At 37.0% G+C, this 18,748-nt stretch overlaps 1 protein-coding gene across 4 annotated transcripts in view; it reads left to right on the top strand.

Moving 5' to 3' along the window:
- SMURF2 (SMAD specific E3 ubiquitin protein ligase 2) overlaps positions 1-18,748 on the top strand; it is a 118,190-nt gene that overhangs the window by 63,757 nt on the left and 35,685 nt on the right. For all 4 annotated transcript variants that reach the window (XM_024235502.3, XM_054535689.2, XM_024235503.3 and 1 more), the window contains 5 exons: positions 2,238-2,346; positions 7,149-7,282; positions 9,577-9,642; positions 14,563-14,647; positions 17,185-17,268. In XM_024235502.3, coding sequence (XP_024091270.1) covers positions 2,238-2,346; positions 7,149-7,282; positions 9,577-9,642; positions 14,563-14,647; positions 17,185-17,268 — 478 coding nt within the window. The remainder of the gene's footprint in view (positions 1-2,237; positions 2,347-7,148; positions 7,283-9,576; positions 9,643-14,562; positions 14,648-17,184; positions 17,269-18,748) is intronic.

Genomic DNA, 18,748 nt, shown 5'->3' with positions numbered 1-18,748 from the left:
CTGAAATACTATGCATAGCACTCAGCTTCAAGAACAATATAGTCAAATAGATTTAATATCCTAACTTACCAAGTTTCTTTGAAACTTAACCCCTAAATTTTGGTCCTCCTTTATTATTTGAAGGCGATAGATCACAGAATCATAGAATTGGGGAACTGATAGGTGATTTGTCTGTCCTTGAAACTTGGCAAATTAGTATCTTAAAAAAATTAGCATTGATACCAACATGCAAAATTTCTCCAGTCACCAACACTTAACGCTGTTTTGTTCTAGTATTTTCAGCTGTCCACAGGAAATCTACTCTATCCCAATATGTCTAACACATGAAGTGACATTTTTGTCTCTCTAACATTTTTAGTTCCACCTTTTAAATTTTTGTCAAAAGAATCATTTTCATTATTGCTTTGGGCTGAAAACTGTATTGTCATCTTTGATACAAGTTTCTTATTAATTTGTATTAGATCTTTCAGAATAGCTCTCTTGTCATTTCCTTTCCCTTTCCACATGACTTCCCTCATTCAGGGTCTTTTCCTCCTACTGTTGGATAATTACAACAGCTTCATATATGGTCTGCCTATAGTCTTTCTTTCTTCTAGTGGGCCCTGAATACCACTGATAGAAAAATATGACTGTAATTACAGCCATGCTCAAGAACCTGAAATGGCTCCCTGTTATCTACCTCAATCAGTCCAAGCCCTGTTGCCTGACTTTTAAGCCTCTCTTACTGGATCAGTCATATTTCCAACAGTATTTACTTTTACACCTTAGCACAAGCTCTTTGGTTAGCCTCTTCAAAGTCTTTTAAATATTGTATTGTCATACCCTCCTTGGTGCTCTTCCTATTGCTAGGAAAGTCCTCCTTCTCCTGTATGTCCTTTAAAGCAGCAGCCCCCAACCTTTGGCACAGGGACCAGTTTCATGCAAGACAGTTTTTCCAAGGACATGGGGAGCAGGGGATGTATTGGGATGAAACTGTTCCATCTCAGATCATCAGACTTTAGATTCTCATAAGGAGCGCACAACCTAGATCCCTTGCACGCGCAGTTCACAATAGGGTTCCAGCTCCTATGAGCATCTAATGCTGCCGCTGATCTGACAGAAGGCGGAGCTCAGGCTGTAATGCTTACTCTCCGGCTGCTCACTTCCTGCTTTGTGGTCTGGTTGTAACAGGCCACGAACCTGTTCCGGCCCATGGCCCAGAGGTTGGAGACCCCTGCCTTAAAGCCCAGATGAGTTCCTTCCTCCCTCAAAGCCCTTTCTTTACTGTTCAGATTCAAACTTTTTCTCCTGTTTTTCTGAGCTCTTACTTGTACTCACTGTTGGACCACGTAGTAAATAAGAGGTAAAATACAGCATAGTGGTTAAGAGCATGAAGTCGAGAGCCAGACATGGGTTTAGAATCTACACTTTAGATTCTGGCCCTGCCATTTACTACTCTGTGACCTTGGGCTAGTTAATTGACCCCCTTGTGCCTTAGTTTCCTCATCAGTAAAATAGGGATAATAACAGTGTCTACCTCATAGGGTTATTGTAAGCATTAAGGATAATTGTATTTAGAATAGTACCTAACATAGTGATATAAGTGTTTGCGTTATAATCAGTATCACTAAGCACTTGTTTATTCTCAGGTATTTTTGTTTTTGTTTTTCATGTATAGTATTTTTGTTTTTGTTTTTCATGTATAGTATTTTTATTTTTCCAATTAGATAGTAAGCTCTTTTAAGGCAGAGTGTTACATCTTTTGTTTCAGTCTCATTTTTCCTGTAGTTATTCAGCAAAACTCATTTGCTAATTTGATTTCTCTGTAGCCTGTGTTCCTGTATAAAAACCTTTAATAAGCTTTTTCTTTAAATGAGCTACTGAGGGAGACATTTGGAAAGAAAAAGCCATGAATGGTTACAAGAATTCATGTAACCATTCATGACCCCATTCCTGGGGTCAGAGGGCTGGTAACAACCTATTAAAAACTTCCACATTATGAGGTAACCTCTAGATTTCGGTAGTTTAAACTGGAAATATTTTGAGACAGAAACGAGAAAAAATATAGTTTTGCTATTTAATGTAGAAGTAACTTTAGTCTTTTTTTTTTTTTTTTTTAAATGGACTATTCATTTATAGCTAAATGTTAAACTTTTTTAAAAGAATGGAATAATCTTTTGTAGCAAATGGAATGCTTGTATAATTAATCTTCTATCTTAAATGTCAAATTATTAATTTTTGAAAATCTTTTTTCACAGGACTTCCTGATCCATTTGCTAAGGTGGTGGTTGATGGATCTGGGCAATGCCATTCTACAGATACTGTGAAGAATACGCTTGATCCAAAGTGGAATCAGCATTATGACCTGTAGGTTTAAACAATTAGTTTGAAATGAAACATATAATTAATATTATTTGATATAGTCTTTGAAAATAATCATGGGAAATGATCTGAGTTTCATCTGTGGTATAATTTGGTCTTCACAAAAGGGGTAAAGAAAAGCCCAGTGGGAATGTGCTTTGGCTTATAGACAGGTTTTAAAAGATGAGGTATCCCTAAAATTCCATGAAGAACAAAATGAAACTGGCTCACAGTAGAGCAATCCCCCACCTCTTTTTTCAATTAAATAAAGGTATTAATTGACCACTTTAGACCAATTATAAAACCAGAAATAAGAATTTGGGTTGCACTGAATAGGCTTCTTTTTGCCTTTATATGGATAGTTTATTTCTTTTAAATTTTATTTTAAACGATTGGAGTATATGCACCTTTTTAAAAAGGCAAATTATACTATAAAGCTTTTACTGGAAAACAGCAAGTTCCCTGCTCCATTCTCATTCCTGATTCCCATCCTCAAGGCAACTGCTTTAATAACTTTGGCTGTTTATTCTGATATTTTCATCTGTTTCTAGATATGTATTTTATTTTATAGCATCACAGTTTTCTTTTTTTAGTTTTAGGTAATTTTTTTTTTTTTTTTTTTTTTTTTTGAGACAGAGTCTTGCTCTGTCACCCAGGTTGGAGTGCAGTGGCACCGTCTCGGCTCACTGCAATCTCTGCCTCCTGGGTTCAAGCATTTCTCCTGCCTCAGCCTCCCGAGTAGCTGGGACTACAGGTGCCCACCACCACATTCAGCTAATTTTTGTATTTTTAGTAGAGACAGGGTTTCACCATGTTGGCCAGGCTGATCTCAAACTCCTGACCTCAAGTGATCCGCCTGCCTCGGTCTCCCAAAGTGCCGGGATTACAGACGTGAGCCACCACGCCCAGCCTAGTTTTAGGTATTTTTGAATTTCCTACCTAGAAGATGATTTGGCTTTATTTTGTATTATTAAAAATTCTTTTAAAATTAGAGACAGTCTCACTGTATTGCTCAGGCCAGAGTGCAGTGGCATAATCATAGCTCACTGCAGCCTCTAACTCCTGGACTCAACTGATCCTCCCACCTCACCCTCCTCAGTAGCTGGAACTACAGCTGCATGCCACCATGCCCAGCTAATTTTTTTTAAGGTAATTTTTTGTAGAGATGGGGTCTTGCTATATTGCCCAGTCTGGTCTTGAATTCCCAGGCTCAAGATTCCCCCTCCTTGGCCTCCCAAAGTATTTGGATTACAAGCATGGGCTGTGATGCCCAGCCCAGTGGTTCAGCTTTTAAAATTGGTATTCAACATCCCCATTCTCATGACACAAGCCCCTTCCTTTCTTTAGTCTTCCAATATAATTATATGAACCTTTTTGGTTAAACCATTGTTCCATGTTTACATTATTATGATTATGTAAATATCCATAGTTGGGTCACAGGGGTACAAGAATTACATTTTCTTTCTTGACAACTTTTGTTTTTTCTGAAGTTAGTAGCTACTTTTCCCATTTGTTTAGTTATCTATTTATCTCCTAGATAGAAATGAGAAATTGTATGTCATAATCCTCAGACTCTCCTATAGAACTAAAGATCTTTTCTCCATATATTCAGTTCTGTCAGTATTCCATTGGCTTTTGTTCTTCTTGGAGATACCCCTCCTGGGAGTCTGTGTTCTCTTTCTTTAGTCTGGTGTGATGGTTCTCTAAGACCCGCTGCGCAGTTGTCCTGGGACTTGCCTTTATTGTTATGTTGGCAATTTCCTTTGTCTCTTCTAGGTTTAGTGACTTCCTTTTTTTTTTTGTTTACTCTCCTGTTTCGGTGAACTTTTATCTTCCATTGTCATTTTGAGAAATAATACAAAGATGGGAAGAAAGTTGAGATCAGAAGATATACTTTGACTTCTTATCTTTTGATATGGTTTGAGTATAGGCTTCTAGGTGAAATATCACTTTACCTCCAAATGTTGACTACATTGCTCCATTATCTTCTAGGTTTAGATCCATACTGTTGAGTAGAAATATAATGTAAGGCACAAATGGGAGCTCATCTATAATTTTAAATTTCCTAGCATCCACATTAAGATAAGTAAAAAGAAACAGATGACATTAAGCATAATAAACTGGGCATAGTGGCTTGCACCTGTAATCCAGCTACAACATAACGAGACCCTGTTTGTTAAAATGAAGCATAATAATATATTTTAATTCAGTATATCAAAAATACTTTCAGCATGTCAGTATAAAAATATTGAGCTACTTACACATATATGTATATATACATATTTACTATGTCTTTAAAAAATGAGCGGTTTTCTCATTTTATGTTAAGAAAAAAAAAATCAGTGGTTTATTTTGCAGCTTGCCTCAATTTGGACTAGCCACATTTGAGGTCCTCAAGGGTCTCGTGGTTGGTGGGTACCATTTTGGAAATTGTAGGTTTAGAGTATTGCTGATGGCATCCTGATTTTGATCTTTCATGACTGTTGTTTTCCACTGGAAGTTTCTTTATTCCTCTATCACTTGTTATTTTCTTTTAAAAAAAATTGTAGCCACCCTAGTGGATATGAAGTTGTATCTGGTCATGGTTTTGAGGTGCATTTCCCTCATGACTAATGATGTTGAACATCTTTTCTTGTGCTTATTAGGTTTTATCTTACAATTAATATTAATTGGCTATCAGAGGCATCTCTCATGATTGTTTCCAAAGTCATTTTGCAAAACCCTTGCCTTTAATTGGCTAAGTATACAAATAAAATCTAATAATTAAATTTTAGCCCAAAATCCTGAGTACATATTTTGGTCTATATGGTAACATTATATTCACCTATAGAGGTCTCCCTCTCTCTCTTTCAACAAAACATCCTGAAACTTGTTTATAAATCATGTATTAGTAAGTCAGAGTTTTAATAGAAGCTAATAGAGCCCTCTATTTAACTTTCAGTTGCAAAAGGAATTTACTGTTTATGTTGCCATGTATGTTGTATTACATGAAGTTTCATTAAAGTGAGAGCATGTACTTCTCTGTGTATAAGAAAAGGTAATATTTCAGATTCATTTCTGGCCCAGGAATATTTGGACAGAATGTTTGTGATATGTACCCTTAACTAATACAATATATTTCATAATTTTTAGTAATTCAGAGTTAGGCTATATTCCAGAAGGTCTGTAATTAGCAATTTCTTATTATGATTTAATGTAGAGCTTCCCAACCTTTTCATATCATGGTACACATAAAAAATATGGCACATTGGACTACACAGATGAAGTTGCTTAAGCCAGTCGTGCGTTGCCCTGATGACTGAGGTAATAATATATGTATTTCAGCATACCTGTAAACCGGGCTTACTAGTTGGACAACTGGTTTAATGTAACTTTTTTTTTTCTTTTTTTGAGACGGAGTTTTGCTCTTGTTGCCCAGGCTAGAGTGCAATGACGCAATCTCGGCTCACCACAACCTCCGCCTCCCGGGTTCAAGTGATTCTCCTGCCTCAGCCTCCCAAGTAGCTGGGATTACAGGTGCATGCCACCGTGCCCGGCTAAGTTTTTTTGTATTTTTAGTAGAGGCAAGGTTTCTCCATGTTGGTCAGGCTGGTCTTGAACTCCCATCCTCTGGTGATCTGCCTGCCTCGGCCTCCTAAAGTGCTGGAATTACAGGCGTGAGCCACCGCGCCTGGCCTAATGTAACTTTTTAAAAAATGTTTAGCTTGGGTAATTCAGCTACTTAATACTTGATTCTGGCTGTGGAATTACCTGCCAGTAGATACATGCCAAGATAGAACTGGTAGGTGTATTTGAAAATTGGTACATGCATACTGAACAATATTTTAATTCAGATTTTTTCATTTGCAAGCAACAGAGACCAAATTCAAATTGGCTTAATTTTTTAAAAGGGAAGGTACTGATTTGCGTAATTAAAAGCCCGGGGTGGGCATTTTTTGGGCACAGCTGAATCCCGGGGCTCAAGTGTACCTTCCATGTCACTTATTTAAAAGCTTTACTCCTTACTTAAATGGTTTAGGCTTTTCTCTATACTAGGTGAATTTTTCTGATATTGTAATTTATTGAATGATACTTTAAGATCAAGGTTGCTGGACCAAAAATTTGACCTCTTATTGTCATTGAAATAGAGCTAGGATTCTACTGACATGTTATTTTATTATCTTTTTGCATGGGTTGGTGCCAGTGTTAACAATTGGCTGTGGTAGAGCTTTTACATACTTGCAGGTTTATGCACAGACAAGTACAGTAACGCTTTTCCCTGCTCTGCTTGTCTGCAGGCAGTGAAGTGAAATCTGCAAGAGTCCTGCTCGCTCAAGGCCTGCATACAGGAAAGAAGCAGGGGAAAAGCGTTACAAACAGCTTTTGTTCTACAGCAGTTTAAAATATAACAGGTAGGTCAGATTTTTGGTCTGTCAGCCTTGACACTATCCCTTGAAAAGTAGGTCATGTCATCGACATGTATTTAAAATGTGACTGTGATGAAAGTTTTTAAGATTCTTTTTCTTGCAAAGAAGTTATTTAATAAACTCCCTTAGTGTTATTAGACACTAGCTACTAAAATAGCCTTTTTACTGACTAGAATTATAGCCCAGCTTGAGAGTGGCAGATGTGATAAAAATATACTAAAATTTTCAAGATTTTTAAAAATTTAAATTCAATACTGTGGATTAACTCAAGACATATTTTGCATAATCTAGCCAGACTCTGAAGCATATTAGTAACTTTAGAATATATAAAGAACAAAAGAAAAATTTTACGCCAGCTGCCTGTAACTACCAAGTTACTCATGCAGCCGTTTTGTTTTTTAGGTATATTGGAAAGTCTGATTCAGTTACGATCAGTGTATGGAATCACAAGAAGATCCATAAGAAACAAGGTGCTGGATTTCTCGGTTGTGTTCGTCTTCTTTCCAATGCCATCAACCGCCTCAAAGACACTGGTTGTGAGTAGATATGAGTGCTTTTCAAATTAAAAAATATATATGTGTGTATGTGTATATGTATTTGTGCATGTACATATATACATGCATTATATATGTGTCCTCAAATATATATTTAAAAATAATATATGTATTTGAGTATGTTGGTAGGGCTTCAAACACAACTTCTTGTGCGTGTCTGAAACATTAGTAAAAATTCCTGATCTAAATTTATTTTGTAGACTTAAAAAAAAAAAAAAAGAAACGTTTTAAATATGTGAAACTTACAGCCAAATCAGAGCTGATGCTTCATTTCCAGCTAATTTAAAAGTATTAAGAAATGATTGATATCCAGAATGGCAAAAAGAAAGGTATCAGGATGTATATGCCTTTTAAAATTTCTTAGTATCCTTTTCTGGTTTTGGTGGATTTGTGGATGAAATGTTTTTATTTAGGTGATTGGAGTGTTTAAGCTGGCAGTTAAAGGGCAATTATGAAGGGGTAAGAATGGTATAATACATAAAACTGCTGTGACAAAATTAAAAGCTAAAGATTAAACGTTATTTTGAGTGTACAACAGCTGTATTAACTACTTAACTGTAGCTGAGTTTATCATCAGCCTGAGGATTTAGAAGATTAGACCAAGATCAAGACATTAGAAGTGTTTCATAATGGATTTATAAGTTGACTTAGCATAACCAGGTGAGTCTTTTGGGTGGGTCTTTCCATTGGAACATAAGTGGGAATTCCTTTTTCAACAGGTTTTTTTTTGTGTGTTTGTTTCTATAGAATTCTTTTTTATATAATGTAAAAAATACCGTTAGTCATTGTCATGGGATTTTAGCCCAGATGCATATGCTAAACAAACTCGCATAAGATCTAAGGAAATTAATAAACAAAAAAGAGTAAATTTAGCATTGACTATTAAATATATTAAGAGATTGTCTCTTTTAATGTATGATACCACAGCGTAGGTATATATTGACCTTGTGAAAAAGAAAAAGGCAGAAAATTGAGCTAGAAGTTCTTAGTCCAAGATATTTAAAGGCATCTAAGAAATTCTTGTATTTCTGGGCTGACAGGGTAACCAACAGTAGAGAAAAGACACTGGGATTGGAAAAAACGAATTGCATATAAAAGTAAACTGTTTTATTACTCAGCAAACTGAAAACTTATAGGTCAAATGTCTGACATTATCCCTAGTTCAATTTACCCAACATTTATTGAAGACTTAATGTGCTACTGTTCTAAACCCTGGCTGTATAAAGGAGAAAAAGGCATGAATCCTGTCCTCTGAGAAGGAAGGGCAAAGGCCTGCTGGCAAAGGGAGCATGCCACATTGGAAGGACTGAATAGGAGAGGAGGAGTTAGTTGCTCTGCAGAATCCACTGTATAGCCAACTTAGTAGCACCCATTTATTTTGCAAAGAGAAAAATGTCTGTATTTTTGGTTGGATAGTAGGGACTGTAGTTTAGGGGCATGGATTTTTCTTTCTGTTTCTTGTGACTGCTTCATTGTATTAATTTATTTGACTTTTTTGATGTGCAGTAATATTGAATTTATCAAATATTTATTGAGCACCTACCTGATGCAATTTTCTACCAGATTGGAGTGGAAAATACAGACTAAGATATGATCTCCTCCATTTATCAATTCACAGATAAGTAGACAGATGGCATACAGTTGTAAAAGCATTCAGCTATAAGTGCTGTAATCAAAGTAAAACCAGCATACTTTAGGTGACATTGTTCCTTACTGTAACTTTCAGTGTCAGGCCAGTGTTATATCTCTTTTACAGATGAGGCATCTGAGAGAATAAATGAGTTGCTCCTAAATGAATGAGTGACAGAACTGATGCAAACCAAGATTTTACAGTTTATTCTTGGCTTCTTGTGAATACTTTTTTGGGTCCATGTCATTTGAAATGGTTAGTTAAAAAATGATAATGACAACTAACATTTGTTGACCACTTATGTGCCAAGCACAATGCTGAGACTTTGGCATAATTATCTGATTTAATCCTCAAAAAAATATGAGGATTCACATATTGTCATATGTGAGAAAACCAAGGCTCAGGAATAAATTCCTTAAGACCAACAACTATTAAGACTCAGACTAAAGTGGTCTAAAAGTTTTGGAGAGAAAGTGACTGCATGTTGGCAGTGTAGTAACACCAGTGTTTGGTTCTTGAAATCTGAACTCTTTAAATGATGGGTTTGATTTCTAATGGATTGTGGAAATTTATTGTCACTCTATAGATGTTAGAATCTCTGATACCAGCTAATTTTTTCATTGCTTTCCTTGTTGACTTCAAATAGATCAGAGGTTGGATTTATGCAAACTTGGGCCAAATGACAATGATACAGTTAGAGGACAGATAGTAGGTAAGTGTGGAATTTAAAGTTACATGAATTTTGGTTTTATTCAAACTGACCTAAAGTGTAAAATACCTTTTAAATCAAAGTATAATAACTGTAGCTTCATTGTGTTGGCCTGAATTAAATGAGCCAGGTAAAATGTTACAGTGAATCCAGGATCCAGGTCAACTTAATTTTAAAAACTTTAATGTAAAAAAAAGAAAAGTTTTGTGAAGAACTGTTGATCCTTCAGGAAATAATTCTTTCAAAGTATCCTAATATAGTAGAGCACTAAGTTCAGACTTTATAAATGTTATTAAAGTTTACTGAAAATAATTCTCAAACTAGTTTTTTTTAGTAAGAAGAGAACATTCTATTGAACTTGTTTTAACGTTTAATGCTTTACAGCTTTAAAATCTATGCTAATTGAAAAAAACAGAATGAGCAATAGTAGTGTAACACTGGAAAAAGGGAGAAATTGTTACCTTACTCATGAGGCACTTAGTAGCCTTATGTGGTATTTAGGGTGTCTTGACTTGACCTGGAGGGAAGGGCTTGATATAAAATTTGCTGAGACCTTTCTTAAGAATTGATAGAAATTTGATCAAGATGCATAGTATGGAAGGACACTGTTCATCTTAGAGGCTTCTTAAATTAAAGAAGAAAAATGTGGCTGGGCACAGTGGCTCACACCTGTAATCCCAGCACTTTGGGAGGCTGAGGCGGGTGGATCACCTGAAATCAGGAGTTCGAGACCAGCCTGGCCAACATGGTGAAACCCCATCTCTACTAAAAATACAAAAAATTAGCCAGGCATGGTGGCAGGTGCCTGTAATCCCAGCTACTCGGGAGGCTGAGGCAGGAAAATCGCTTGAACCCGGGAGGCGAAGGTTGCAGTGAGCCAAGATCACACCATTGCACTCCAGCTGGGTGACAAGAGCAAGACCCTGTCTCAAAAAAAAAAAAAAGAAAAGAAAAATTCAATAGGAATGTCACACTTCATGATAGAACAGTACTTAGAATAAGATTATTTTGTTGTGAACCTATCAGAGAGGTTTTAGTTACTGAAGGTACTTCATTTTACAAGGCAGTGAATTGGGTTCATAGTTAGAGAACCATCAGAGTAGCCACATAACAAAGCTCTATTGTGGTTATCCCAGGGAAGTATCTATACCAGCGCACCCCACTGTTTTTGGTACCAGGAACCGCTTTCATGGAATACGGTTTTTCCGTAGACCAGGCTGGAGGTGGGGGTGGTTTCAGGATGATTCAAGTGCATTACATTTATTGTGCACTTTATTATTATTACATTGTAATACATAATGAACTAATTCTACAACTCACCATCATGTAGAATCTGTGGGAACCCTGAGCTTGTTTTCCTGCAACTAGATGGTACCATCTGTGGGTGATGGGAGTCAGTGACAGATCATCAGGCATGACAGTCTCATAAGGAGCTGGCCTTGGGTGTGCGGTTCACAATAGGGTTCGTGCTCCTATGAGAATCTAATGTCGCCACTGATCTGATAGGAGGCAGAGCTCAGGTGGTAATGCTCACTCACCTACTCACCTGCCACTCACTCCTGCTGTGCGGCCTGGTCCCTAACAAACCCTGGACCAATACCCCACCCATACATGGCCTGGGGGTTGGGGATTCCAGATCTACACTACATCATGACTGATAATTCCTGTCATTCTTAGATTGAGAAGGGAGCAAAAAAAAAAAAAAAAAAAAAAGCAAAAATAAATTCAGTCATAAAACACTTTCACATGTAAGTGTTCCTTCTGTATTTGATTTGTTATGTTACATAATGCTTGCCAACTACTGTCTAGTAGTAACAAAATGGTTTTACTAGGTATGAATTTGCATTTATATAAATAGCAAACTTTGGTAGACATTAGAAGTATACTTACTGGAGTACACCACATAGAAAACAAATGTTTTACTCTTAAGTATGTGTATGCATGTATATATGTATTTATTTAAAGCTCTTATGTGAATCTGGTGTTCATAATAGGACCATTAATAAAGAGAGAGGCAGGCTGGACTCAAACATTATGATTCTTTAGTTCTGTCATTCAAAAACAGAATGAGTTCCAGTTCTTTCAGAATGAGCCCTCTAACAAATAATTGTAAGTAGGTATATATACTTTTTGGAAAATGGAGAAAAGGACACTAGAAGACTAACTTTAAAAACTGTATTCCCGGGCCGGGCACAGTGGCTCATGCCTGTAATCCCAGCACTTTGGGAGACCAAGGTGGGTGGATCACGAGGTCAGGAGTTCGAAACCAGCCTGGCCAGCATGGTGAAACCCTGTCTCTACTAAAAAATACAAAAATTAGCTGGGCATGGTGGCGTGTGCCTGTAGTCCCAGCTACTCGGGAGGCTAAGGCAGGAGAATCGCTTGAACCTAGGAGGTGGAGGTTGTGGTGAGCCAAGATCTCACCACTGCACTCCAGCCTGGGCAACAGAGCAAGACTCCATCTCAAAAAAAAAAAACAAAAAAAAACAAAAAAAAAACTGTATTCCCCTCTAGTATTTTTATATACATAAGTATGTATATAAAATGTATATGTCTTTAATTCTAGTGAACATTAACTTTTTACTTTGCTTTCTTTCACTTAACCATAATCATTTTTAGTATTTATAATCTTTGTAATTAATGATTTTTAAAGAATGAAATATATAGATATATCACAACTTAATAAATAAAAAAATTTTTTTGCTATTATAACACTGAAACTTGCAAACATTTTTGTACACTTTGCTTTATTCTTTTTTAGAAAAGAATCTCCCAAATTTAGATAATTGATTGAAGGAGTACAAACTTTTTTCCTTGTTTAAAACTGTTATGCCTCAGCTACATTGGGAGGCTGAGGTGGCATTGTTTGAGCGTGGGAAGTCTAATGTATCATTATTGTTATCACTTGAATGTATACCTTTTTTATGATTTTTTTTTTAGATGAGATTATACTGAATTTTTAAAAACTGGTTTAAATTTATCATAAACATCTTTTTTTTTTCTTTTGGACCATAAACACATTTCTATAGCATTGTTACTTGTTTTTTTTTTTTCCTACTTTGCATTAAAGCTTGCAAAATCTGTAGCATTTTTAATGTTGTATGATAGTCCATGGTGGGTATGTAAGTCATTTAACCAGTTAATAGCTGTGCTATTAACATAGCATTCTGGAGATGTAAATTGAAGCCCATGAAATTCTTTAGCTTTGAATCTTACTATTATTCTAAACAATGCTAATGAGAAAATACATTGTTTCTACTGTGATTGTATTTTGGTACGCATTTCACTTGTTTTATCTATTTAAAAACTGATTGATATAGTTGTCTAGTACAGTTTTCATATAATGTTTTGTTTACATTTGCCAAGTAGGTGCTCATAGTGTTCTCTCTTCTAAATGGGACTTAATATCAAGGAGCTGTGTGTTGAACTGATCTTTCAAAATGTTCACAGAGCTGGAAGATTTCAGAATTTTGACACCCTTCTTTGAATGAAGGGTCCTTAGATGTAATACTTGTTGTGCTGACCTATTATTTAAGAAGTTGGATTTATAGCCAAGTTTGACTATACCTCCTTGTGTCTTTTGGGAGAGTTACCAGAATTAGAATTAAACAATACTGGAGCAGCAAAGAAGGACTTCAGGGATATAATTTAACGTAACTTTTTCATTATTCAGACAGGGATTATCTACACCTTAAGTATATTAAGTGTTTTGTTCAAGGTTACAGTGCTAAACTAGTTACTAGAGCCTGCTCTAGAATTCACATCTCTTGCTTCTTCGTTCTTTGTGGTGATTTTATACTACACTGGATAATGGTGTCCTGTTAATTAAAACTCCATCAATCCAAGGATTGCTCTCTTGCTGGAATACCAGGATGGCCCTCTTGCTAGAATACAGTGTATTTTTATTTATTATTTATTTATTTATTTTTGAGACGGAGTCTCGCTCTGTCGCCAGGCTAGAGTGCAGTGGTGCAATCACGGCTCACTGCAACCTCTGCCTCCCAGGTTCAAGTGATTCCCCTGCCTCAGCCTCCCCAGTAGCTGGGTCTGCAGGTGCGGGCACCATGCCCGTAGTTCCTCACCCGGCTAATTTTTTGTATTTTGTAAAGAAGGGGTTTCACCATGTTTGCCAGGCTGGTCTCGATCTCCTGACCTCGTGATCCGCCCACCTTGGCCTCCCAAAGTGCTGGGATTACAGGTAGAAGCCACTGCGCCCAGCCCAGTGTATTTTTTAGATGGTCAGATGATCAAGTATTAAAGTCAAATTAATGTGGACTTTTCAAACTTCTTTGTACATGCATACACCCTTAATATGTTATGCCTCTTCCTTTTTTTTTTTTTTTTTTGAGACGGAGTCTCGCTGTGTCGCCCAGGCTGGAGTGCAGTGGCGCAATCTCGGCTCACTGCAAGCTCCACCTCCCGGGTTCAAGCGATTCTCCCGCCTCAGCCTCCTGAGAAGCTGGGACTACAGGTGCCCACCACCACGCCCGGCTAATTTTTTTGTATTTTTAGTAGAGATGGGATTTCACCCTGTGTTAGCCAGGATGGTCTCGATCTCCTGACCTCGTGATCCGCCCGCCTCGGCCTCCCAAAGTGCTGGGATTTACAGGCGTGAGCTACCGCGCCTAGCTATGCCTCTTCTTAAGTACAGTAGTGACTCTGCTATGCACCATTACTATGGTGAAAAAGGAATTAGGCTGCTTCCATGAACATAATAAAGTGTAGAAAACCTTAGAATTCTAATATTACTCCTAAAGGGAAAAATCTATGGGAAAAGAAATTATAAATTTTAGTAGAAACCAAAGAGTTCATTCTAAAGTATTAAAATAAGCTAAGCCAGATATCTTCTGAAGATAGAAATTTTTGATTATAATAGTTCTTTCTAGTTGTACGAATCTTAGTAATATTTCTGTCATTTAATAGTAAGTCTTCAGTCCAGAGACCGAATAGGCACAGGAGGACAAGTTGTGGACTGCAGTCGTTTATTTGATAACGATTTACCAGACGGGTAAGCTAACATCACTGAAATCATTAGAGAAATATATAGATAATATCCTTAAAAGAATAGAAATAAGTGGGTGTTTATTGTATATTAAATGGTGTTTATTGTATATTGAATGTAGATTTTCCTTCTAATTGTAAAATTAATGGAAGATCTTGTCACAACAAATTTATAAAATAAGCCACAAATTAGATGTGTTAAATTTGGTTATTAAGAGTTCTGACTAGGAGACAAATGAAATTTCTTGACAAATATAACTCTCTTGTAAATATTATCTAGTTAAAAAAAAGTTGCTTGATTAAATTATTCAAAACAGGCCATGCAAGTGCTAAATTAGAAACATTGCTATATTTAAGAGGGATGGGATGGATAATTTGTGTAATAGTAATTAACATAGTAAGATTTCATTGAGCATGTATATGGCAGATACTGTTATAAGCACTTTATGTACATATCATTTAATTCTCATAGCATCTTGGAAGGCAGTATATAGCCATGCTTCTGAAATCAGACCACCTGAGTTCTAATCCTCACTCTTCTGTGTATTGGCTTTATGACCTTAATTTATTTAACTTCCATGTGCTTTGGTTTATATTTATTTACAAAAGAGTATGAGTGATAATAGCATACTCATAAACTGTTGAGAGGATTAAATGAAATAATTCAGGTAAGGCACTTTAGCACAGTGTCTTGCATAAAATAAGTGCTGAGTAAATAATTAGCTATTATTATTTCTATTGCTACTATTATTGTTACCCTCAAAAACTAAGAGAGAAGTAATTTGCCTAAGGCCACATAATAAATGGCAGAGCCAAAACACACAAACCTGTCTTGATTCTAAAGTCATGATTTTTATCATTGGTCTCTTTGATACTAGTTCTAACTCTTTTCTGATTTTATTTTTAACATTCAAAGTATTTTTAACTAACTTCAATGAGATATAACTTACATGTAATAAATTGCATCCATTGAAGTATATAAATGGTTAAATTTTAACTCCAATTATTTTTTATACAAAATTTTATACCCAGGTTATGGTATTTACTCATTTTTTAAACTTTAAAAATCACTATAATTAACTGTTCATAGATCACTTTAGCTTCTAGATATGTCTGTTAGCTCTTTTACAGATATGAGGTAGATTATGGTATTTTTGAAAAGGAAATTTAGGATGAAATAACTAATCAATATTGAGAGAGTTCCAGCAGTAATAAGGCTTATTGTTCTAAACTTGCCCTACATTATGTACTATAATTGTAATCACAGGGGGGAAAATACCCTAGCATCTCTTTATTTTCTGTCTTTTAGAGCCCTTCAACCTCTGCCAGTATCTTTGTAGAAATATTAACATTATCACATTTCTGTAGTCATTTGGCTTTTTTTCGTTAAATGAATTATGATAAAGAGTTGATAGAAAGTAGCAGTCTTGGTCAGGCATGGTGGCTTACGCCTGTAATCCCAGCACTTTGAGAGGCTGAGGCGGGAGGACCACAAGGTCAAGAGATCGAGAGCATCCTGGCCAACATGGTGAAACCTCGTCTCTGCTAAAAATACAAAAAGTAGCCAAGCATGGTGGTGTGCACCTGTAGTCCCAGCTACTCAGGAGGCTGAGGCAGGAGAATCGCTTGAACCCGGGAGGCGGAGGTTGCAGTGAGCTGAGATCGCGCCACTGCACTCCAGCCTGGCGAAGGAGCAAGACTCCGTCTCAAAAAAAAAGAAAAAAAGAAAGTAGCTGTTTCGATTTTTTTTTTTTTTTTTTTTTTGAGAAGGAGTTTTGCTCTTGTCACCCTGGCTGGAGCTCAGTGGCACGATCTTGGTTCATTGCAACCTCTGCCTCCCCGGTTCAAGGAATTCTCCTGCCTCAACCTCCCAAGTAGCTGGGATTACACGTGCATGCCACCATGCCCGGCTAATTTTTGTATTTTTAATAAAGACAGGATTTCACCATGTTGGCCAGCCTGGTCTCGAACTCCGAACCTCAGGTGATCTGCCTACCTTGGCCTCCCAAAATGCTAGCCTCCCAAAATGCTGGAATTACAGATGTGAGACACCGCACCAGCCAATAGTCTTGATTTTTAAAAAATTATTTTGGGTAAATGCTTTGAAAAGCTTTTGGCCGGATGCAGTGGCTCACACCTGTAATCCCAGCACTTTGGGAGGCCAAGGTGGGTGGATCACGAAGTCAAGAGACCTCGTGATTTTATGGCTAAATATATTTTTAGTATAGCCATTTTCCATATTCTGGAGTAATTAGTATGAATTTAATTGTGTATTGTTGACATTACTAAAAATTCTCAGTGTTTGGCTGATGGAAAATATTTGTTACACCTCAGCATAAATACTTTAGAAGCTTCAGAATCCCATAAAATATATTACAGAGTTCTAAAATAAGTTGAAAAAATTCTATATTCTGTGAATTGATACTTCAGGTTGGCATTCCTGATTTGTAACAGCAAATGTCTTACTGGCTTGCTTGTTGCACTGAAAACATTCTGTGTCCAAGTTTCCTATTAATGCCTTATCACTCAATATTTTTATTTAAGCTGGGAAGAAAGGAGAACTGCCTCTGGAAGAATCCAGTATCTAAACCATATAACAAGAACTACGCAATGGGAGCGCCCAACACGGTAAGAACATACAAATATTTTCTCATGAGCTATGCCAGCCACCCTCCTGAAGTCCTTTTCTATTTATCTGTCAGCTTTACTAGATTTTTTTCTTGGTTTTTGCTGTTGTAGATCAGTAGATCTTATAACAGGTGCCATTGTTATTTTTTTAAAGTGATCTTCAACAGTTTGTTTGACAGGTCATGCTGTCATTGTAGCTCCAGGGCCTGCAGTGGTACTCAATGAATATTTATTGAATGAGGCCCGGCGTGGTGGCTCATGCCTGTATCCCTGCACTTTGCGAGGCCGCCTGTAATCCCTGCACTTTGGGAGGCCAAGGCATGTGGATCACTTGAGTTCAGGAGTTTGAGACCAGCCTGGGCAACATAATGAAACCCTGTCTCTACCAAAAAAATTAGCTGGGCATGTGGCATGTGCTTGTGGTCCCAGCTACTTGGGATGTGGAGGTGGGAGGGTTGCTTGAACGTAGGTGGTGGAGGTTGCAGTGAGCCAAGATCGTGCCAGTGCACTCTAGCCTGGGTGACAGAATGAGACTCTGTCTCAAAAAAAAAAAAAAAAAAAAAAAATTGGCCAGGCATGGTGGCTCATGCCTGTAAGCCCAGCACTTTGGAAGGCCAAGGTGGGCGGATCACTTGAGGTCGGGAGTTCGAGACCAGCCTGGCCAACATGGAGAAACCCCATCTCTACTAAAAACACAAAAATTAGCTGGACGTGGTGGTGGGTGCCTGTAATCCCAGCTACTCAGGAGGCTGAGGCAGGAGAATTGCTTGAACCCAAGAGGTGGAGGTTGCAGTGAGCCGAGATTGCGCCACTGCGCTCCAGCCTAGGCGATAGAGCGAGACTCAGTCTAAAAAATAAAACAAATAAAATAAAATAAAAATCGAATGAATTAAATTGATAAACAGAGGAATCTCTGAACTAAATCTTGAAGAATGCCAGGTATGGTCACTTCATGGAGCTTTTACTGTCTAAAGACATTGGGATGCAAGATAAATTTGGGGAACTGCAAAGAGTCTATGTGGCTGAATCCCCTTCTCCTCACCCTTTTAAGTGAGAACAAAATTTGCCATCTTGTGCAGTGTTCTGTTTTGCCTGTTTTCCCCCTCTTGAGCAGGACTGGCACTAGGCATAAAATACCAAATTCTTTTCATTAGCTGCACCTACTTTTATTTATACAGAACTAATTGCTTAACTCATTGGATCACAAAGTTTTCTCTTTTACATTATAATTCTCAGGTAAAAGCTTAGCTCATGTTGCCAAGTTGCATTTCTAGTATTAAACTGCCAAGGAATTTATTGAAGTACCCATTTTTATTATATCTGAGCACAAATGAATATGTACTTGTGTCAGTGTTCAAGGTTTCACTTGAACACCCATTTCCTTCTGACTCATTTAACCAGTAAAATTAACTTGAATTTCTACATGTATAAAAGGATGATTGTTGTCTTAAATGTTAATTTTTTTTTTTTTTTTTTTTTG

This window comes from Pongo abelii, chromosome 19 (genome assembly GCF_028885655.2).
Source record: "Pongo abelii isolate AG06213 chromosome 19, NHGRI_mPonAbe1-v2.0_pri, whole genome shotgun sequence".
Lineage (NCBI taxonomy): Eukaryota > Metazoa > Chordata > Mammalia > Primates > Hominidae > Pongo > Pongo abelii.
Note: the sequence above shows the minus strand (reverse complement) of the source record. Positions and strands in the feature narration are given on the sequence as shown.